Genomic DNA, 17,783 nt, shown 5'->3' on the forward strand with positions numbered 1-17,783 from the left:
ATCTTTGTCCAGTTACAGAAAACACAGAGACAGTTCATGTACAGTTGAAGTCGGAAGTTTACATACACCTTGGCCAAATACATTTAAACTCAGTTTCACAATTCCTGACATTTAATCCTAGTAAAAATTCCCTGTCTTAGGTCAGTTAGGATCACCACTTTATTTTAAGAATGTGAAATGTCAGAATAATAATAGAGAGAATGATTTACTTCACATTCCCAGTGGGTCAGAAGTTTACATACACTCAATTAGTATTTGGTAGCATTGCCTTTAAATTGTTTCACTTGTTCAAACATTTTGGGTAGCCTTCCACAAGCTTCCCACAATAAGTTGGGTGAATTTTGGCCCATTCCTCCTGACAGAGCTGGTGTAAGTGAGTCAGGTTTGGAGGCCTCCTTGCTCGCACACACTTTTTCAGTTCTGCCCACAAATTCTCTATGGGATTGAGGTCAGGGCTTTGTGATGGCCACTCCAATACCTTGACTTTGTTGTCCTTAAGCCATTTTGCCACAACTTTGGAAGTATGCTTGAGGTCATTGTCCATTTGGAAGACCCATTTGCAACCAAGCTTTAACTTACTGACTGATGTCTTGAGATGTTTCAATATATCCACATAATTTTCCTCCCTCATGATGCCATTTTTTGTGAACTGCACCAGTCCCTCCTGCAGCAAAGCACCCCCACAACATGATGCTGCCACCCCCGTGCTTCACGGTTGGGATGGTGTTCTTCGGCTTGCAAGCCTCCCCCTTTTTCCTCCAAACATAACAATGGTCATTATGGCCAAACAGTTATATTTTTGTTTCATCAGACCAGAGGACATTTCTCCAAAAAGTACGATCTTTGTCCCCATGTGCAGTTGCAAACCGTAGTCTGGCTTTTTTATGGCGGTTTTGGAGCAGTAGCTTCTTCCTTCCTGAGCGGCCTTTCAGGTTATGTAGATATAGGACTCGTTTTACTGTGGATATAGATACCTTTGTAACTGTTTCCTCCAGCATCTTCACAAGGTCCTTTGCTGTTGTTCTGGGATTGATTTGCACTTTTCGAACCAAAGTACGCCCATCTCTAGTAGACAGAATGTGTCTCCTTCCTGAGCGGTATGACGGCTGCATGGTCCCATGGTGTTTATACTTGCGTACTATTGTTTGTACAGATGAACGTGGTACCTTCAGGCGTTTGGAAATTGCTCCCAAGGATCAACCAGACTTGTGGAGGTTTAAAAAAATATTCTGAGGTCTTGGCTGATTTCTTTTGATTTTCCCATGTCAAAAGAGGCACAGAGTTTGAAGGTAGGCCTTGAAATACATCCACAGGTACACCTCCATTTGACTCAAATGATGTCAATTAGCCTATCAGAAGCTTCTAAAGCCATGACATAATTTTCTGGAATTTTCCAAGCCGTTTAAAGACACAGTCAACTTAGTGTATGTAAACTTCTGACTTCAACTGTAAATGTCATTGGAGTGTGTGAGCATGTTACAGTGGACAGAGTTCTTCTAGATGGCTGTTGTGCTATACATGTTTGTGATCTGTTCCTGGAAGACTCTGTGGATGTCCACTCGTCTGGTCTTCAGAGTGGGGGTGAGGAGCCCGTTGCTAACACTGAACATCTCTGGATGCAGGTGCAGATCCTTCACCTGACAGTGAGGAAAGAGAAGGCAAAACGATCAGACTCATGTCTTTATGTTGTTTTCAGTTTCCTGTTACACCATGTTTTATGTCTTCATATACCATGGCACATTTGTTACAAATATGAAGTCAATGTATGCCTGTATTCATGTTGAAGATTCCTCACCTGCTCAAATGACTTCAGCCCAGCTTCCTTCCCCACGGCTGTCATGTCTTCTAACACTTCTTTCTTCACATCCTGTAGTGAGAGAAGATTTCAATCAGTACCTTCGGAGTTGATACAATCCAACAACAGCAAACATTGTAAAGGCGCAGATGGCCTATTGAGTGAACCAGGGTGATGTCACATACTGGATTCTGGCAGAGTTCCTCATAGGATCCAAAGATTCCCCTCTCCTTAACCCAGTCAATGAACACTTCTGGGTCTGGCACAACAATACCGATCAGGTGAGACTGGAAACAGAACATAAAACAGTGTTAGTGAGAATGACTGTGTCTTAGAAAAGGGACTATTCTCTGACAGTGAGTACCAGAATATCACAAATACCTGTAGGCTGTCTCCGTGCACAAAGACCTGTAGCACAGGGACACAACGCATGTAGACATTCTCAATCTTCTCAGGGGCAATGTACTCTCCCTGGGACAGCTTGAAGATGTGCTTCTTCCTGTCGATGATGCGAAGTGTCCCATTCTAACAGGAAAACATACCGACACACATTCACATAAAAGTCTATATGACTTGACTGACTGGAGTATCTACTGATCATTGTCCTCTATTGTAACCCAGCTCACCGGTAGCCACTGGCCCACGTCTCCACTGTGCAGCCAGCCATCACTGTCCAGGGCTTCTGTTGTTTTCTCCTCATCTTTCAGGTATCCCCGGAACACACTGTGGCCACGGATACAGATCTAACTCAGCAGAAAGGTAGGAACAGTGTTAATATAGGAACAGCATATGATACACAACAGCCAGAGGGATACATTTTTGCTGGGTATGTTGTACAATAACACGGTAATACCATGATGCTTTGTTACCAACTCACCTCTCCTTCTCCGTTCTTGGCATAATAGTTCATATCAGGAATATCAATCAACTTCACCATGGCACAGGGCAATGGAGCACCAACATGGCCTGAGACACACACACACAGTACCAGAGTATAACCAACACGCAGCTACTGGGATCAGTGACTAGTTGTCTCCAGATATGAAGTACATAGTTTCCCATAGTCATAGTCAGAGAGTCAGCACCTTACCTGCACTCCAGTCACCTGGCATGGAGAAGGTGCAGCCTGCTGTGCATTCAGTCTGCCCGTAGCCCTCGAAGATCTGCACAGAGCAGCAGGCACATTCCACATCACTAAACCTCACACTCCCATCTAAAATAAACCCACACATTTAGTCTGAGCTCCAGGCAGGCATTCTCACCAGACAGCCGAGGGTGGCCCTGAGGAAGGAGAGCACGGTGGGGGCGATGGGCGCAGAGGCGGTCAGGATGAACCTCAGATTACCTCCTAAATTAGCCTGAAACACAAAAGAAACAACGAGAATCCAATTACATCTAACAAATACAGTTTTCTGAAAAGGGAGACTTAACAGTGCATTCAGAAAGTATTCAGACCCCTTGACTTTTTCCCCATTTTGTTACGTTACAGCCTTATTCTAAAATGTATTAAATAGATTTTTCCCTCAAATCTATACACAATACCCCATAATAACAAAGCAAAAACATGTTTAGACATTTTTGCAAATATATAAAATAAAAAAAACGTAAAACATTTTTGCATAAGTATTCGGACCCTTTACTCAGTACTTTTTTATTTATTTAACTAGGCAAGTCAGTTAAGAACAAATTCTTATTTTCAATGACGGCCTAGGAACAGTGGGTTAACTGCCTTGTTCAGGGTCAGAATGACAGATTTTTACCTTGTCAGCTCGGGGATTCGATCTTGCAACCTTTCGGTTACTAGTCCAATGCTCTAACCTGCCGCCTCAACTTTGTTGAGGCACCTTTGGCAGCGATTACAATATCAAGTCTTCTTGGGTATGGACGCTACAATCTTGGCACAACTGTATTTGGGGAGTTTCTCCCATTCTTCTCTGCAGATCCTCTCAAGCTCTGTCACGTTAGATGGGGAGCGTCGTTGCACAGCTATTTTCAGGTCTCTCCAGAGATGTTAGATCGGGTTCAAGTCCGAGCTCTGGCTGGGCCACTCAAGGACATTCAGAAACTTGTCCTGAAGCCACTCCTGCGTTGTCTTGCTTGTGTGCTTAGGGTCGTTGTCCTGTTGGAAGGTGAACCTTCACCCCAGTCTGAGGACCTAACGCTCTGGAGCAGGTTTTCATCAAGACTCTCTGTACTTTGCTCCGTTCATCTTTTTCTTGATCCTGACTAGTCTCCCAGTCCCTGAAAAACAACCCCACAGCATGATGCTGCCACTACCATAAAGACCTGATTGTTGGAGTGCTGCAGAGATTGTTGTCCTTCTGGGAGGTTCTTCCATCTCCACAGTGGTGGAGTGCTGCAGAGATGGCTGTCCTTCTGGAAGGTTCTTCCATCTCCACAGAGGAACTCTGCTCTGTCAGAGTGATCATCGGGTTCTTGGTCAGGCCCTTTTCCCCCGATTGCTAAATTTGGCCAGGTGGCCAGCTCTAGTAAGAGTATTGGTGGTTCCAAACTTCTTACATTTAAGAATGATGGAGGCCACTGTGTTCTTGGGGACCTTCAATACTGCAGAAATGTTTTGGTACCCTTCCCCAGATCTGTGCCTCAACACAATCCTGTCTCGGAGCTCTATGGACAACTCCTTCGACCTCATGGCTTGGTTTTTGCTCTGACATGCACTGTCAACTGTGGGACATTATATAGACAGGTGTGTGCCTTTCCAAACCATGTCCAATCAATTGAATTTACCACAGGTGGACTCCAATTAAGTTGTAGAAACATCTCAAGGATGATCAATGGAAACAGGATGCACCTGAGCTCAAATTCTGAGTCTCATAGCAAAGGGTCTGAATATTTAAGGTATTTATTTTTATTTTTAATACATTTGCAAAAATTTCTAAAAACCTGTTTTCGCTCTGTCATTATGGGGTATTGTGTGTAGATTGATGAGAAAAAACATATTTAATTAATTTTAGAATAAGGCTGTAACATACCAAAATGTGGAAAAAGGGAAGGGGTCTGAATACTTTCAGAATGCACTGTATGTGTTCAGTGACGTACCTGAATCCTGTTGAACACCAGCCAGTCCCACAGACTGTTGTTACGTACCACCCCACTGCTGAGCTCAGCCTGCTTCCTCCTCACTGCATAGTGCAGCACTGCCCGGCGTAATGGGGACGTCACGGAGCCTAAGATCTACACACAGACATGCATGCACACAGAAGAGAACATATAAAAAATTAGAAGTAAGGCTACATAAACAAATACAATTGGTATGGTTGGTACAGTATCATAGGATTTGCACTCATCTGCTGACCTTGTCGTAGATGCGGTTGAGCAGGCGAGGCACCACTGGGAAGAAGGTGGGTTTCAGAGTCTTAATATCGTCCATGAGCAGGGAGATATCCCCCTGGTAGAATCCTACCCTGGCCCCATGACATAGCATGGACACCTGAGGTAGACAGGAGCATTTAGAGCACTGTCTGACATTTTTAGTCACCAAGACAGACATAGAAAAGTATTATTGTAATCATAAGAGATTGAGCTACCTGAATCATCCTCTCAAACATGTGGGCAAGAGGTAGGTAAGATATGGACACGTCCTCTTGCTGAATTACAAATGACCCCTGTATTGGAGGGAAATAATTTCGCATTAAAAAAAGTTACACAGTGGATAATAGAGATGACATACAACCAATTAAAATATGCAATCTAGATTTTACAACAGCAATGTATATTTTACAAGGACAATTATGGGTAAACTATTTCACATTCACAAGGGCTATTAAACATCCCATTTATCATCTCTTAAAACACTACAGGGAGAAGAACAGTGAGAGAGATGGAACGAGGGATGGAGTGAGACAAATAGAGAGAAAATGGAGCTAGCCATGAAACTCCTTCTGAATTCAAGACGGAGGTGGGAGCCAGAACAGACCTCCAGGATCTTAATAACAGAGGAGGAATTGGAGGCGATGTTGCCGTGGGTGATCATGGCTCCCTTGGGCTTTCCTGGCCAAATAAACAGAACACAGTTTAGTTTGGAGGAGGGCATCACTGCACGGCTCTGTGTAACACCGGAATTTATCTCATAACTTAATGAGAGGTTGTCAGTGGGCCCCCATGGGCACATTCCTAGTAGCGTGGGTAAATGCTTAAGTATATGATTAACATGCAGGGTAGTGGGGGTACTTGAGGACTCACACAGAGATCTATAAAAACACATGGTACCTGTGGTTCCACTGGTGAAGCACACGACTGCCAGGTCCTGGGGTTGGGGTGGCTGCAACAAACAGACACGGATGAATGACAACAGGATCAAAAACAGTAGGGAAGCAGCAAAAACTGTAATTGTGACCTAATCGACATTTACCAGAGGAAAACTCACCGCAGGATCTCTGAGGTTCTGTCGTCCAAGTTCCTGCAATATACAAACACACACACGGTCATGTCTGTGGTACTCAAGGTGACTTCTAATCTAACCCCGGCGAAAGGGTGTGTGATGGGATCTTTTGTTTGTGATGTTGATCCAGTATCACAACCAAAGAAGCAGGCATCTATTCTATCAATTCATCCTCTTTACATTTTATACATCTACCCTCCTCCCACCATGAGCTGTGTGAGTTCTAGAATCTCCACTCCACAGTTCTTCCCCCTCTCCACTATGGCATCACTGCAGGGATTGAAGAGCACCAGACAGGAGAGAGTAGGCGTCACACCCTTCTCCTTATTCCCCAGAAGGGACTCTGCCTTCTCCTCCTTGTCACAGATCACCAGGGAGATCTCAGCTAGGAGGTGAAACAGACAGAATGAACATAAAGAGTAAAAGGACAGTGGTATAGGAGTGGACCAATATCTTTTTATTAAAAAAAAAAAGATATATATATATATATATATATATATATATATATATATATATATATATATATATATATATATATACATACATACACACACACACACACACACACACACACACACACACACACACACACACACACACACACACACACACACACACACACACACACACACACACTCACACACACACACACAGTTGAAGTCGGAAGTTTATATACAACGTAGCCAAATACATTTAAACTCAGTTTTTCACAATTCCTGACGTTTAGTCATAGTAAAAATTCCCGGTCTTAGGTCAGTTAGGATCACCACTTTATTTTAAGAATGTGAAATGTCAGAATAATAGTAGAGAATGATTTATTTCAGTTTTTATTTCTTTCATATTCACAGTGGGTCAGAAGTTTACATTCACTCAATTAGTAGTTGGGTCTCCCGGGTGGCGCAGTGGTCTAGAGCACTGCATCGCAGTGCTAGCTGCGCCACCAGAGTCTCTGCGTTCGCGCCCAGGCTGGGCTGGGTTCGCGCCCAGGCTCTGTCGCAGCCGGCTGCAACCGGGAGGTCCGTGGGGCGACGCACAATGGGCATAGCGTCGTCCCGGTTAGGGAGGGTTTGGCCGGTAGGGATATCCTTGTCTCAGTATGTAAAATGTAATAAAATGTATGCACTCTACTGTAAGTCGCTCTGGATAAGAGTGTCTGCTAAATTACTAAAATGTAAAAAATTTGGTAGCATTGCCTTTAAATTGTTTAACTTGGGTCAAACGTTTTGGGTAGCCTTCCACAAGCTTCCCACAATAAGTTGGGTGAATTTTGGCCCATTCCTCCTGACAGAGCTGGTGTAACTGAGTCAGGTTTGCAGGCCTCCTTGCTCGCACACACTTTTTCAGTTCTGCCCACAAATGTTCTATAGGATTGATGTCAGGGCTTTGTGATGGCCACTCCAATACATTGACTTTGTTGTCCTTTAGCCATTTTTCCACAACTTTGGAAGTATGCTTGGGGTCATTGTCCATTTGGAAGACCCATTTGCGACCAAGCTTTAACTTCCTGACTGATGTCTTGAGATGTTGCTTCAGTATATCCACATAATTTTCCTCCCTCATGATGCCATCTATTTTGTGAACTGCACCAGTCCCTCCTGCAGCAAAGCACCCCCACAACATGATGCTGCCACCCCCGTGCTTCACGGTTGGGATGGTGTTCTTCGGCTTGCAATCCTCCCTCTTTTTCCTCCAAACATAACGATGGTCATTATGGCCAAACAGTTCTATTTTTGTTTCATCAGACCAGAGGACATTTCTCCAAAAAGTACGATCTTTATCCCCATGTGCAGCTGCAAACCGTAGTCTGGCTTTTTTATGGCGGTTTTGGAGCAGTGGCTTCTTCCTTCCTGAGGGGCTTTTCAGGTTCTGTCTATATAGGACTCGTTTTACTGTGGATATAGATACCTTTGTACCCGTTTCCTCCAGCATCTTCACAAAGTCCTTTGCTGTTGTTCTGGGATTGATTTGCACTTTTCGCACCAAAGTACGTTCATCTCTAGGAGACAGAACGCGTCTCCTTCCTGAGCGGTATGACGGCTGCATGGTGTTTATACTTGCGTACTACTGTTTGTACAGATGAACGTGGTACCTTCAGGCGTTTGGAAATTCCTCCCAAGGATCAACCAGACTTGTGGACGTCTCCAATTTCCTTTCTGAGGTCTTGGCTGATTTTTTAAAAATGTTCTCATGATGTCAAGCAAAGAGGCACTGAGTTTGAAGGTAGACCTTGAAATATATCCACAGGTACACCTCCATTTGACTCAAATGATGTCAATTAGCCTATCAGAAGCTTCTAAAGCCATGACATAATTTTCTGGAATTTTCCGAGCTGTTTAAAGGCACAGTCAACTTAGTGTATGTAAACTTCTGACCCACTGGAATTGTGATAGTGAATAAGGGAAATAATCTGTCTGTAAACAATTGTTGGAAAAATGACTTGTGTCATGCACAAAGCATGCACAAATGTCCTAACCAACTTGCAAAAACTACAGTTTGTTAACAAGAAATTTGTGGAGTGGTGTAAAACGAGTTTTAATGACTCCAACCTAAGTGTATGTAAACTTCCGACTTCAACTGTATATTACATACATAGTACAAGTCAAAAGTTTGGCCACACTTACTCATTCCAGGGTTTTTGTTTACTTTTACTATTTTCTACATTGTAGAATAATAGTGACGACATCAAAACTATTAAACACATATGGAATGATGGAGTAACCAAAAAAAGTGTTAAACAAATCTAAATATATTTTATATTTGAGATTCTTCAAAGTATCCACCCTTTGCCTTGATGCACACTCGGCATTCTCTCAACCAGCTTCACCTGGAATGCTTTTCCAACAGTCTTGAAGGAGTTCCCACATATGCTGAGCACTTGTTGGCTGCTTTTCCTTCAATCTGCGGTCCTACTCATCCTAATGCATCTCAATTTAGTTTAGGTTTGGTGATTGTGGAGGCCAAGTCACCTGATACAGCACTCCATCACTCTCCTTCTTGGTCAAATATCCCTTACACAGCCTTGAGGTGTGTTGGGTTATTATCCTTTTGAAAAACAAATGGTAGTCCCACTAAGTGCAAACTAGATGGGATGGCATATTGCTGCAGAATGCTGTGGTAGCCATACTGGTTATGTGTGCCTTGAATTCGAAATAAATCACAGACAGGGGCAACAACAAAGCACCCCCACACCAACACCTCCATGCTTCACGAGGGGATCCACACATGCGGAGATCATCTGTTCACCTACTCTGCGTCTCAAAAAGACACGGTGGTTGGATCTGAAAATCTCAAATTTGGACTCATCAGACCAAAAGGACAGATTTCCACCGGTCTAATGTCCTGTTCTCGTGTTTCTTGGCCAAAGCAAGTCTTCTTCTTATTGGTGTCTTTAGTAGTGGTTTCTTTGCAGCAATTCAACCAGGAAAGCCTGATTTACGCAGTCTCCTCTGAACAGTTGATGTTGAGATGTGTCTGTTACTTGAACTCTGTGAAGCATTTATTTGGGCTGCAATCTGAGGTGCAGTTAATTGCCGATTTCTGAGGCTGGTAACTCTAATCCTCTGCAGCAGAGGTAACTCTGGGTCTTCCTTTCCTGTGGCGGTCCTCATGAGAGCCAGTTTCATCATAGCGCTTGATGGTTTTTGCGACTGCACTTGAAGAAACTTTCAAAGTTCGTGACATTTTACGGATTGACTGACCTCAAACGCATTAAGGAAAGAAATTCCACAAATTAACTTTTAACAAGGAACACCTGTTACTTGAAATGCATTCCAGGTGACTACCTCATGAAGCTGGTTGAGAGAATGCCAAGAGTGTGCAAAGTTGTCATCAAGACAAAGGGGGGCTACTTTGAAGTCTCTAATATAAAACATATTTTGATTTGTTTAACACTTTTTTTGGTTACTACATCCTTCCAGATGTGTTATTTAATAGCTTTGATGTATTCACTATTATTCTACAATGTAGAAAATAGTAAAAAATAAACAAAAACCCTGGAATGAGTAGGTGTGTCAACTTTTGACTGGTACTATATATATATATATTACAGTGTATATATATATATATACACACTGTAATATATATATATTACAGTATGTTGTAACAGAGTATTCCAGCCTTACCCAGGTTAAGGATATGCACCATGGCCTCCTCTCCAAGTGTGTCATACAGGGGCACCACAGCCATAGAGAAGGTGTAGCAGGCCAGCTCTGAAATGATCCACTGCCACCAACAGAGGGAGACAGAGCAACACTATTAGAAAGACAGAGCCCAGACTCCTTCCTAACTGATGCTTGGTCACTACGTTAGTGGTGTCTCTACAAGGACAGTGCTCTAACAGACAGGGAAATCTTAGGATTAAACATCATGGCATCTCACTACGTAGAATAGCAGGGAAGGAATGTGTAGCCTTCTGTACCTCTGGCCTGTTCTGGGCAAATATTCCAACTAACTGCGCAGGTTTTGGTTGGCAGCCTTTGCCCAAAAGCCCAGAGCCCAGCACCTGTGCCTGTTCAGCCACCTAAAACAGGACAATCAGACAGCAACAATAATTCAAATCAATGAATAGAGCTTGAGCATACCGTATAATGTAATTACTTGGTAATAACAATCAAAGACCAAAGATCCACACTCCACAGACCTCAGTGTAGGAGATCCACTGGTAAGGCTCCCCAGGTTTCCTGAAGCCAAGGCATGGGCCATCCCCTGTGCATCAACACAGTCTAGTCAGGTACACTCTGGCATGTCTGGTAAGTTGTCAGTGCTCCTAACTAGCTCATTAGTCCACTGTGTCTGGCCAGCTCACCTGCCACTCTCAGTCCTCTCTGGAACATGTCATAGGCTGTCCTGGTGTCCTCATAGTAGAACTCCAACAGGACATCGTCTTTGAGCAAAGCTGAACGCCTCCAATTGGGCTCTCCCTGCAATACACAGACTCCATAAAACTCTCCCTCTTCAGCTCTTTAATATAATCAACGTTAATGTAGTAGTATAACTACAAACCAAAATACAGCGATAAATACAACTACTATTACTCACACAAACAAACATGACTGTTCTGAATAAATATTACTCTTATTACCACTCATCTGCTCCTTGAAGCTTCCAGAACACAATACTCTCACCTGTACAGGGATAGACTGGGCATTCAGATCACAAGGGGGGCGCATGGGCCGAGGGCGAGTCACCAGCCAGTATGCAGTGAAGGAGGCCAGAGCACCTATACCCAGCAGAGAGGACGGGGATAGAGAGAGGGAGGAGAAAGAGGACGACAAAGGGAGAAAGGGGACAAGGCTCCAGAAGTCTTTGTTTACAGGTCCTCGAACCCCCCCACTGGTACGAAGGGATTGTAACCACTCCTGAAAATGCATAGCTGAGAGAGAGAGAGAGAGAGAGAGAGAGAGAGAGAGAGAGAGAGAGAGAGAGAGAGAGAGAGAGAGAGAGAGAATGAGTGTATTTGCCTGAATGAATGAGAGAGAAATGTAATGAGAGAGTCAAAGTGAAAGGGGAAGCAATTACATCCAGGAATTCTCTACAAACTTGTGAAAAGACGTCCACAGAGGTGCTATTGTACTTTAGAAACAGAACATAAAGCATCTGCTGTATGCAAGAAAGAGGAGCTAATCTCCCTTATACAAAAGTATTCTACAGTCGTGGCCAAAAGTTTTGAGAATGACACAAATATTAATTTTCACAAAGTTTGCTGCTTCAGTGTCTTTAGATATTTTTTGTCAGATGTTACTATGGAATACTGAAGTATAATTACAAGCATTTCATAAGTGTCAAAGGCTTTCATTGACAATTACATGAAGTTGATGCAAAGAGTCAATATTTGCAGTGTTGACCCTTCTTTTTCAATACCTCTGCAATCCGCCCTGGCATGCTGTCAATTAACTTCTGGGCCACATCCAGACTGATGGCAGCCCATTCTTGCATAATCAATGCTTGGAGTTTGTCAGAATTTGTGGGGTTTTGTTTGTCCACCCGCCTCTTGAGGATTGACCCCAAGTTCTCAATGGGATTAAGGACTGGGGAGTTTCCTGGCCATGGACCCAAAATATCGATGTTTTGTTCCCCGGGCCACTTAGTTATCACTTTTGCCTTATGGCAAGGTCCTCCATCATGCTGGAAAAGGCATTGTTCGTCACCAAACTGTTCCTGGATGGTTGGGAGAAGTTGCTCTCGGAGGATGTGTTGGTACCATTCTTTATTCATGGCTGTGTTCTTAGGCAAAATTGTGAGTGAGCCCACTCCTTTGGCTGAGAAGCAGCCCCACACATGAATGGTCTCGGGATGCTTTACTGTTGGCATGACACAGAACTGATGGTAGCGCTCACCTTGTCTTCTCCAGACAAGCTTTTTTCCGGATGCCCCAAAGGGGATTCATCAGAGAAAATGACTTTACCCCAGTCCTCAGCAGTCCAATCCCTGTACCTTTTGCAGAATATCAGTCTGTCCCTGATGTTTTCCTGGAGAGAAGTGGCTTCTTTGCTGCCCTTCTTGACACCAGACCATCCTCCAAAAGTTTTCGCCTCACTGTGCGTGCAGATGCACTCACACCTGCCTGCTGCCATTCCTGAGCAAGCTCTGTACTGGTGGTGCCCCGATCCCGCAGCTGAATCAACTTTAAGAGACGGTCCTGGCGCTTGCTGGACTTTCTTGGGCGCCTTGAAGACTTCTTCACAACAATTGAACCGCTCTCCTTGAAGTTCTTGATGATCCGATAAATGGTTGATTTAGGTGCAATCTTGCTGGCAGCAATATCCTTGCCTGTGAAGCCCTTTTTGTGCAAAGCAATGATGACGGCATGTGTTTCCTTCAGGTAAATATGGTTGACAGAGGAAGAACAATGATTCCAAGCACCACCCTCCTTTTGAAGCTTCCAGTCTGTTATTCGAACTCAATTAGCATGACAGAGTGATCTCCAGTCTTGTCCTCGTCAACACTCACACCTGTGTTAACGAGACAATCACTGACATGATGTCAGCTGGTCCTTTTGTGGCAGGGCTGAAATGCAGTGGAAATGTTTTGGGGGGATTCAGTTAATTTGCATGGCAAAGAGGGACTTTGCAATTAATTGCAATTCTTCTGATCACTCTTCATAACATTCTGGAGTATATGCAAATTGCCATCATACAAACTGAGGCAGCAGACTGTGAAAATTTAAATTTGTGTCATTCTCAAAACCTTTGGCCACGACTGAACATGTCAGTTTCAGGGATAAGAGGGGCTGGGGGGGGGGGGGGGTGTCAATGTTTATGGAACAATTAGGAATGAGGCTGACAGATTGTATACAGCCCAAAATGAATAAAGCAAAATTACAAACAAACTCGGTGACCAAAACTAAATAATGCAACATCCACTGTTTTTAAAAAGCCCAGCCGAAGCACACTGGCCCTCCGGCTCAGCAGACAGACAAGGGGACTGAGGAGAGAATGAATGGGCTGGGGAGTAAAGGGGAGAGGGACTCGGAAGTAATCATGATTGGCTAACCAGAAACACGCGCTTAGGTTACTCTTAGTCAATGCTGTTTCTACCAACATAGATGGAGCTAGAGAGAGGAGAGAATAAAGAGAGAGCGAGTGAGGGGGAGAGTAGATGCGTACAGTAACAGTTTGGTGGCGAGATGGGAGGGACAGCGTGATGGCCTGTAGGTCCACCCTCATGTTTCCTTGCCAGTCTGTAATTGCTCATAACCAAACCAGAGTATGAGAAAGAAACATGGACACTATGTTAACCAAAACAAACGTGAAACAAACGTACATCTACGAAAACATTTCATTCTCACACCCTCCTGTCTTCTAAAATCTTGTATGTCCTTCCAAACTATGAGTTTGCCCACAGTTCCACTTTCTCTGCTTATGCACATGGAATTCACTTCACCAAATAAATCCCCCTCCCCTATACCCCTCAACCTCTCACCCACTTTCTCTCCCCTTCTTTCAAAAGTGAAGGGGATAAAGGGTGTCCCTCTCCTTCAGTCTTTGAACCAGGCCAACCATGTCCCAGTTCGCTCCCCTGGAGAAAATAATTACCAAAGATCCATCATTCTTTTTCTCATTACTTGTTCTTCAAGTTCTTTGAAAGTTCTAGGACCTCTCCAAATGCACAATATCTAGCCAAAATATATTGCCCTGAACTCAAATAAAATGGCATGTTGGAGTGGTCACATAATTCATACTGTGCCCAGCATTCATAATAATTACAATTCTTTTAGCCGATAAAATAATAAATATGGCTACAATTGTCTTAAGCGTTGCACTACAATAGGAGCCAACACCTGCTGAAAAGTGGCGGTCTGAGTTTGGAAGGTCCCCATGGCTCCTTTGACGTATACAAAGACAAAACAAATGCTCTTTCATATATGACACATAACAAATGGTTTGCTAAGAAGAATATATCCCCCTATGTTCCCCTATTTCTCTCTTTATCTAGATTAGAATGTAGCATCATCGCCATTCTTCCCTCAGTCCCATTCATTGTGGCTATTGTCAGAGCCAGACAGGGACTATTGTGCTTCCCTGGCCCTTACTCCCAAACAGAGATGAGACAAAGGGAATAATGGAGACATGTGAAACAGTTACTAAGCAAATGAAATATCTAAGAGGGATTAAATACACCCATTGTAGGCCTGTAACATATATTTGCTGTGTTATAACGTGTAGATTAAACACAACAATCTGGAATGAATCACCTATACTGCTCAGTAAGATACGCATTAAAGGGTGGCATAAAGCACCAGCTAAGAGTTTCAAAAGTGACAAATATTTAACAGACACCCAAAGGCAGTTTGCATGTCTGTGCATATTCACTCCTGCTGGCAGGCAGAAACAGAGATAAAAAAAACAGAGCAATACTAAGACAAAAGCAGAAACCACACAATGTGTAATTCTCTCCAATGGAAAAGAATGAGGATCAGGAGCAGTATTGCAGCCACTGTCTGTATCCTCATTGTCTTTGTACTAAAATAACATAGGTACCTATGTCATTGCAGACCTGAATCTATGTTCCACAGGAGAGAGAGGTGTATGGGGGAATATGGTTGGCAAGGGATTTCTTCATCAAGCAGATTCATTATTTTCCAGAGTTCCAGTGATCAAAAGCCACCACACTACAAAAATCTCATTACGTGTGTGAGCAAATGGGATGTTGGCTTCGAAGAACATCCCTGATGAAAGACAAATGGCATGTTATTCTCTGACCCAGAAAACTACAGGTGGTGAGAGGAAGGACTGAGTGGCAGCATAGCCTAGCACTACACCAAACGGTTCTCTGAATGGAGATGGGAAGAGCACTGGGGACACGTGAGGTTAGTGAATAAGTGACAGAGTAAGGGGGAGAACAAGTGAAATGCACGGTTGTTTTCCGGCTGTGATTCCCAAATGAAGTGTGAAAAACACGGACAGTCACAATTAGGGTTTTGGGAAGGGAAAGGCGACAGAGAGGAAGAAAGATGGCACGGTATGCGTCACGATGATGGCTGCTGGGAAGATTAACTGTCCAGGAGCGGACAGAGCAGCATCACTCTAGTCAACACACACTCAGAGAATACAGGAGTTCTTTGCAGAACTCCTACCACCATCATTAGACTCCCATGGTATTGATTAGAAGGAGGGCCTGTCTTGAATGTGTGTTTGTGCACTAAAGCAGCACAGCCCACTATACATAAATGGACACTCAAACTTCAGCTGTCCAAGGTGTTACTTTTACCCAGTGTTACTATACCTCCACTATCTGACTGTACCAGCGACACAACAGTATGCCAACTCAGCCCTGCCCAGACTGCATTCCAGCAACAACATGGACAACTTTTAAACATGTTGCCTGTGGTTTCCATAGACAGACATAGACTTCAATATTAATGCAAAGGCATAAAGCCCCTGCAAAAACAAACTCAATGCAGACATATGGGTACATGCAGCCAGACATTATGTCTGGTAACTGTACAGAACTCAAGCTATACATGTGTTTGGTCCAGCTGGCCAAATACAATGGGTTTCAAGCCATATAGCAATTATCTTTGTTTAGGGAAAAAGAAGGACCACATAATTCTGCAATGGGTGTTTTCACCTCATATGCTAGAATTAAAAGTATATAGAAGTATTTGAAATATATCCTTACTTGAAACTGATAACTTACTGTTATGACAGCTGACAATTTCTTACCATGCATTGCAAAGTTTAGAATATCGAGCTCGAAAATCTTATTTCTGTCCCATTCATGACCAATACATAATTTAACATGCATCATCTTCAGAAAAGACACACGCCTTTCTCTCTCTCTTCATTGACATAATTGTGCAGGACAACTCAAAATCGTCAAAAAATGTACTGTAACGTTACCTGTTTCAAAGCTTGTATCGAATGGAAATGGTAAACAGGTTATAAGCAAGTGTATTGCACTTATGCCCCACGATGAGTACGCTCGCTTGTATCCAATAGTGTCACTACTAGTGTGTTACAATTACCTACTCTAGCTAATGTGTACCTAGTAGAGAACTTTCCCCACAGTTTTAAAGAAATAGTTTCACAAGAGTCGAGGCAACCGACTCTTACCTGAACAAAATCTAGGTCACCCAATTTTCTTCAAATTGTGTTCTTCTACTTCGGCAGGAGTAGCGAAATCACCAACCGACACCAAACACACCAAATTGTAACCCTTAACCCCCCTCTTCTTGAGAGGGGTACAGCTGCAGACCTCATCCCCCAGGCCCCTCTCTATACCGCCACCTACTGGAGACCTCATCTCTCAGGCTCGTCTCTATAATGCCACCTATTGGAGATCTCTAAGGCCCCTCATCTCTCATACCCCTCATCCTCAGGCACCTCTCATCTATCAGAGATTGCCATAGAACTGTTGCCATAGAACTGAACTCTACATGTCAGACAGGATTATCGTCATCATCCAACATAATTCATAATTCTTCAATAATGCAAAATAGGGTTCAATTTGTTGTCTCCCAAATAGAATGAAATAAACAAGTCAATGAAACAATTGGGATAGCGACATGAAAGGCATACCATGAATAAAATACTTACAAATAAGCATATAAATCAGGAACAGTAGCCTGTCAAAAAATGGCTGCTACTGCAAACCGTAGAACGATAAAGTAGTCACAAGCCAATAGAAAGAGAAGCATCAAATAGCCTTTTGATAGAGGGGGTTCGTTTTTCCTGGGTCGTTCGTCATTGAGGGGCCTGAGAGATGAGGGGTAGGGGCCTGAGCGATGAGAAGGACCTGAGAGATGAGGTCTCCAGTACGTGGCAGTATAGAGAGGGGCCTGAGAGATGATGGGCCTGAGAGATGAGGTCTGCAGCTATTCTATTGCTCTTGAAATAAATGATCATGAGAAAAAAAGCTATTGAATTAGTAAAGCACTTCAACAAAAAAAAACAAAAAAAAGTGCTGGAGGTGATTAAAAAATATATATTAATTAAAGTGCTTTAAAACACCCTATGATTTAACAACCAGTTATTGAATGCAATTACATGATAAAGCTCAGATTACAAATATTCAGATGTTGACTCATAGGTTTATGAATTGAAAATGCCTACATAACACTTTTGGTAAAACAATAATACAAAGTAA

General features: G+C 43.1%; 1 protein-coding gene across 3 annotated transcripts; it reads right to left on the bottom strand.

Moving 5' to 3' along the window:
* Nucleotides 1-39: 39 nt before the first annotated feature.
* Nucleotides 40-17,614, bottom strand: LOC129853546 (long-chain-fatty-acid--CoA ligase 1-like). Of its 3 annotated transcripts, none has more exons than XM_055919698.1 (21): nucleotides 16,751-17,614; nucleotides 11,321-11,568; nucleotides 11,002-11,116; nucleotides 10,837-10,901; nucleotides 10,615-10,716; nucleotides 10,319-10,418; nucleotides 6,404-6,582; nucleotides 6,183-6,215; nucleotides 6,026-6,077; nucleotides 5,733-5,806; nucleotides 5,344-5,421; nucleotides 5,112-5,246; nucleotides 4,856-4,990; nucleotides 3,058-3,153; nucleotides 2,886-2,958; nucleotides 2,673-2,761; nucleotides 2,422-2,538; nucleotides 2,177-2,320; nucleotides 1,981-2,082; nucleotides 1,796-1,867; nucleotides 40-1,637 (listed from the first exon to the last, which is right to left on the bottom strand). In XM_055919698.1, exons 2-21 carry the CDS (start codon nucleotides 11,564-11,566, stop codon nucleotides 1,497-1,499), a joined length of 2,148 nt encoding a protein of 715 aa, XP_055775673.1. In that variant the 5' UTR covers nucleotides 11,567-11,568; nucleotides 16,751-17,614; the 3' UTR covers nucleotides 40-1,496. The 3 variants fall into 3 exon arrangements, with proteins under 3 accessions (XP_055775673.1, XP_055775674.1, XP_055775672.1); XM_055919699.1 differs by lacking the exon at nucleotides 16,751-17,614 and adding an exon at nucleotides 16,538-16,742; XM_055919697.1 differs by lacking the exon at nucleotides 16,751-17,614 and adding an exon at nucleotides 13,802-14,082.
* Nucleotides 17,615-17,783: the final 169 nt, after the last annotated feature.

Source organism: Salvelinus fontinalis, chromosome 4, assembly GCF_029448725.1.
Source record: "Salvelinus fontinalis isolate EN_2023a chromosome 4, ASM2944872v1, whole genome shotgun sequence".
Lineage (NCBI taxonomy): Eukaryota > Metazoa > Chordata > Actinopteri > Salmoniformes > Salmonidae > Salvelinus > Salvelinus fontinalis.

Bases quoted from the DNA above. Each gene is read 5' to 3' on its own strand.
- LOC129853546 (XM_055919697.1), bottom strand. From the start codon at position 13,889: ATGAGCAATTACAGACTGGCAAGGAAACATGAGGGTGGACCTACAGGC. The intron at 10,717-10,836 runs GTCTGTGGAGTG...GTCCTGTTTTAG, and splicing joins AGTGGATCTCCTACACTGAG to GTGGCTGAACAGGCACAGGT. The intron at 3,154-4,855 runs GTACGTCACTGA...TTTGTGTTTCAG, and splicing joins TGGTGTTCAACAGGATTCAG to GCTAATTTAGGAGGTAATCT.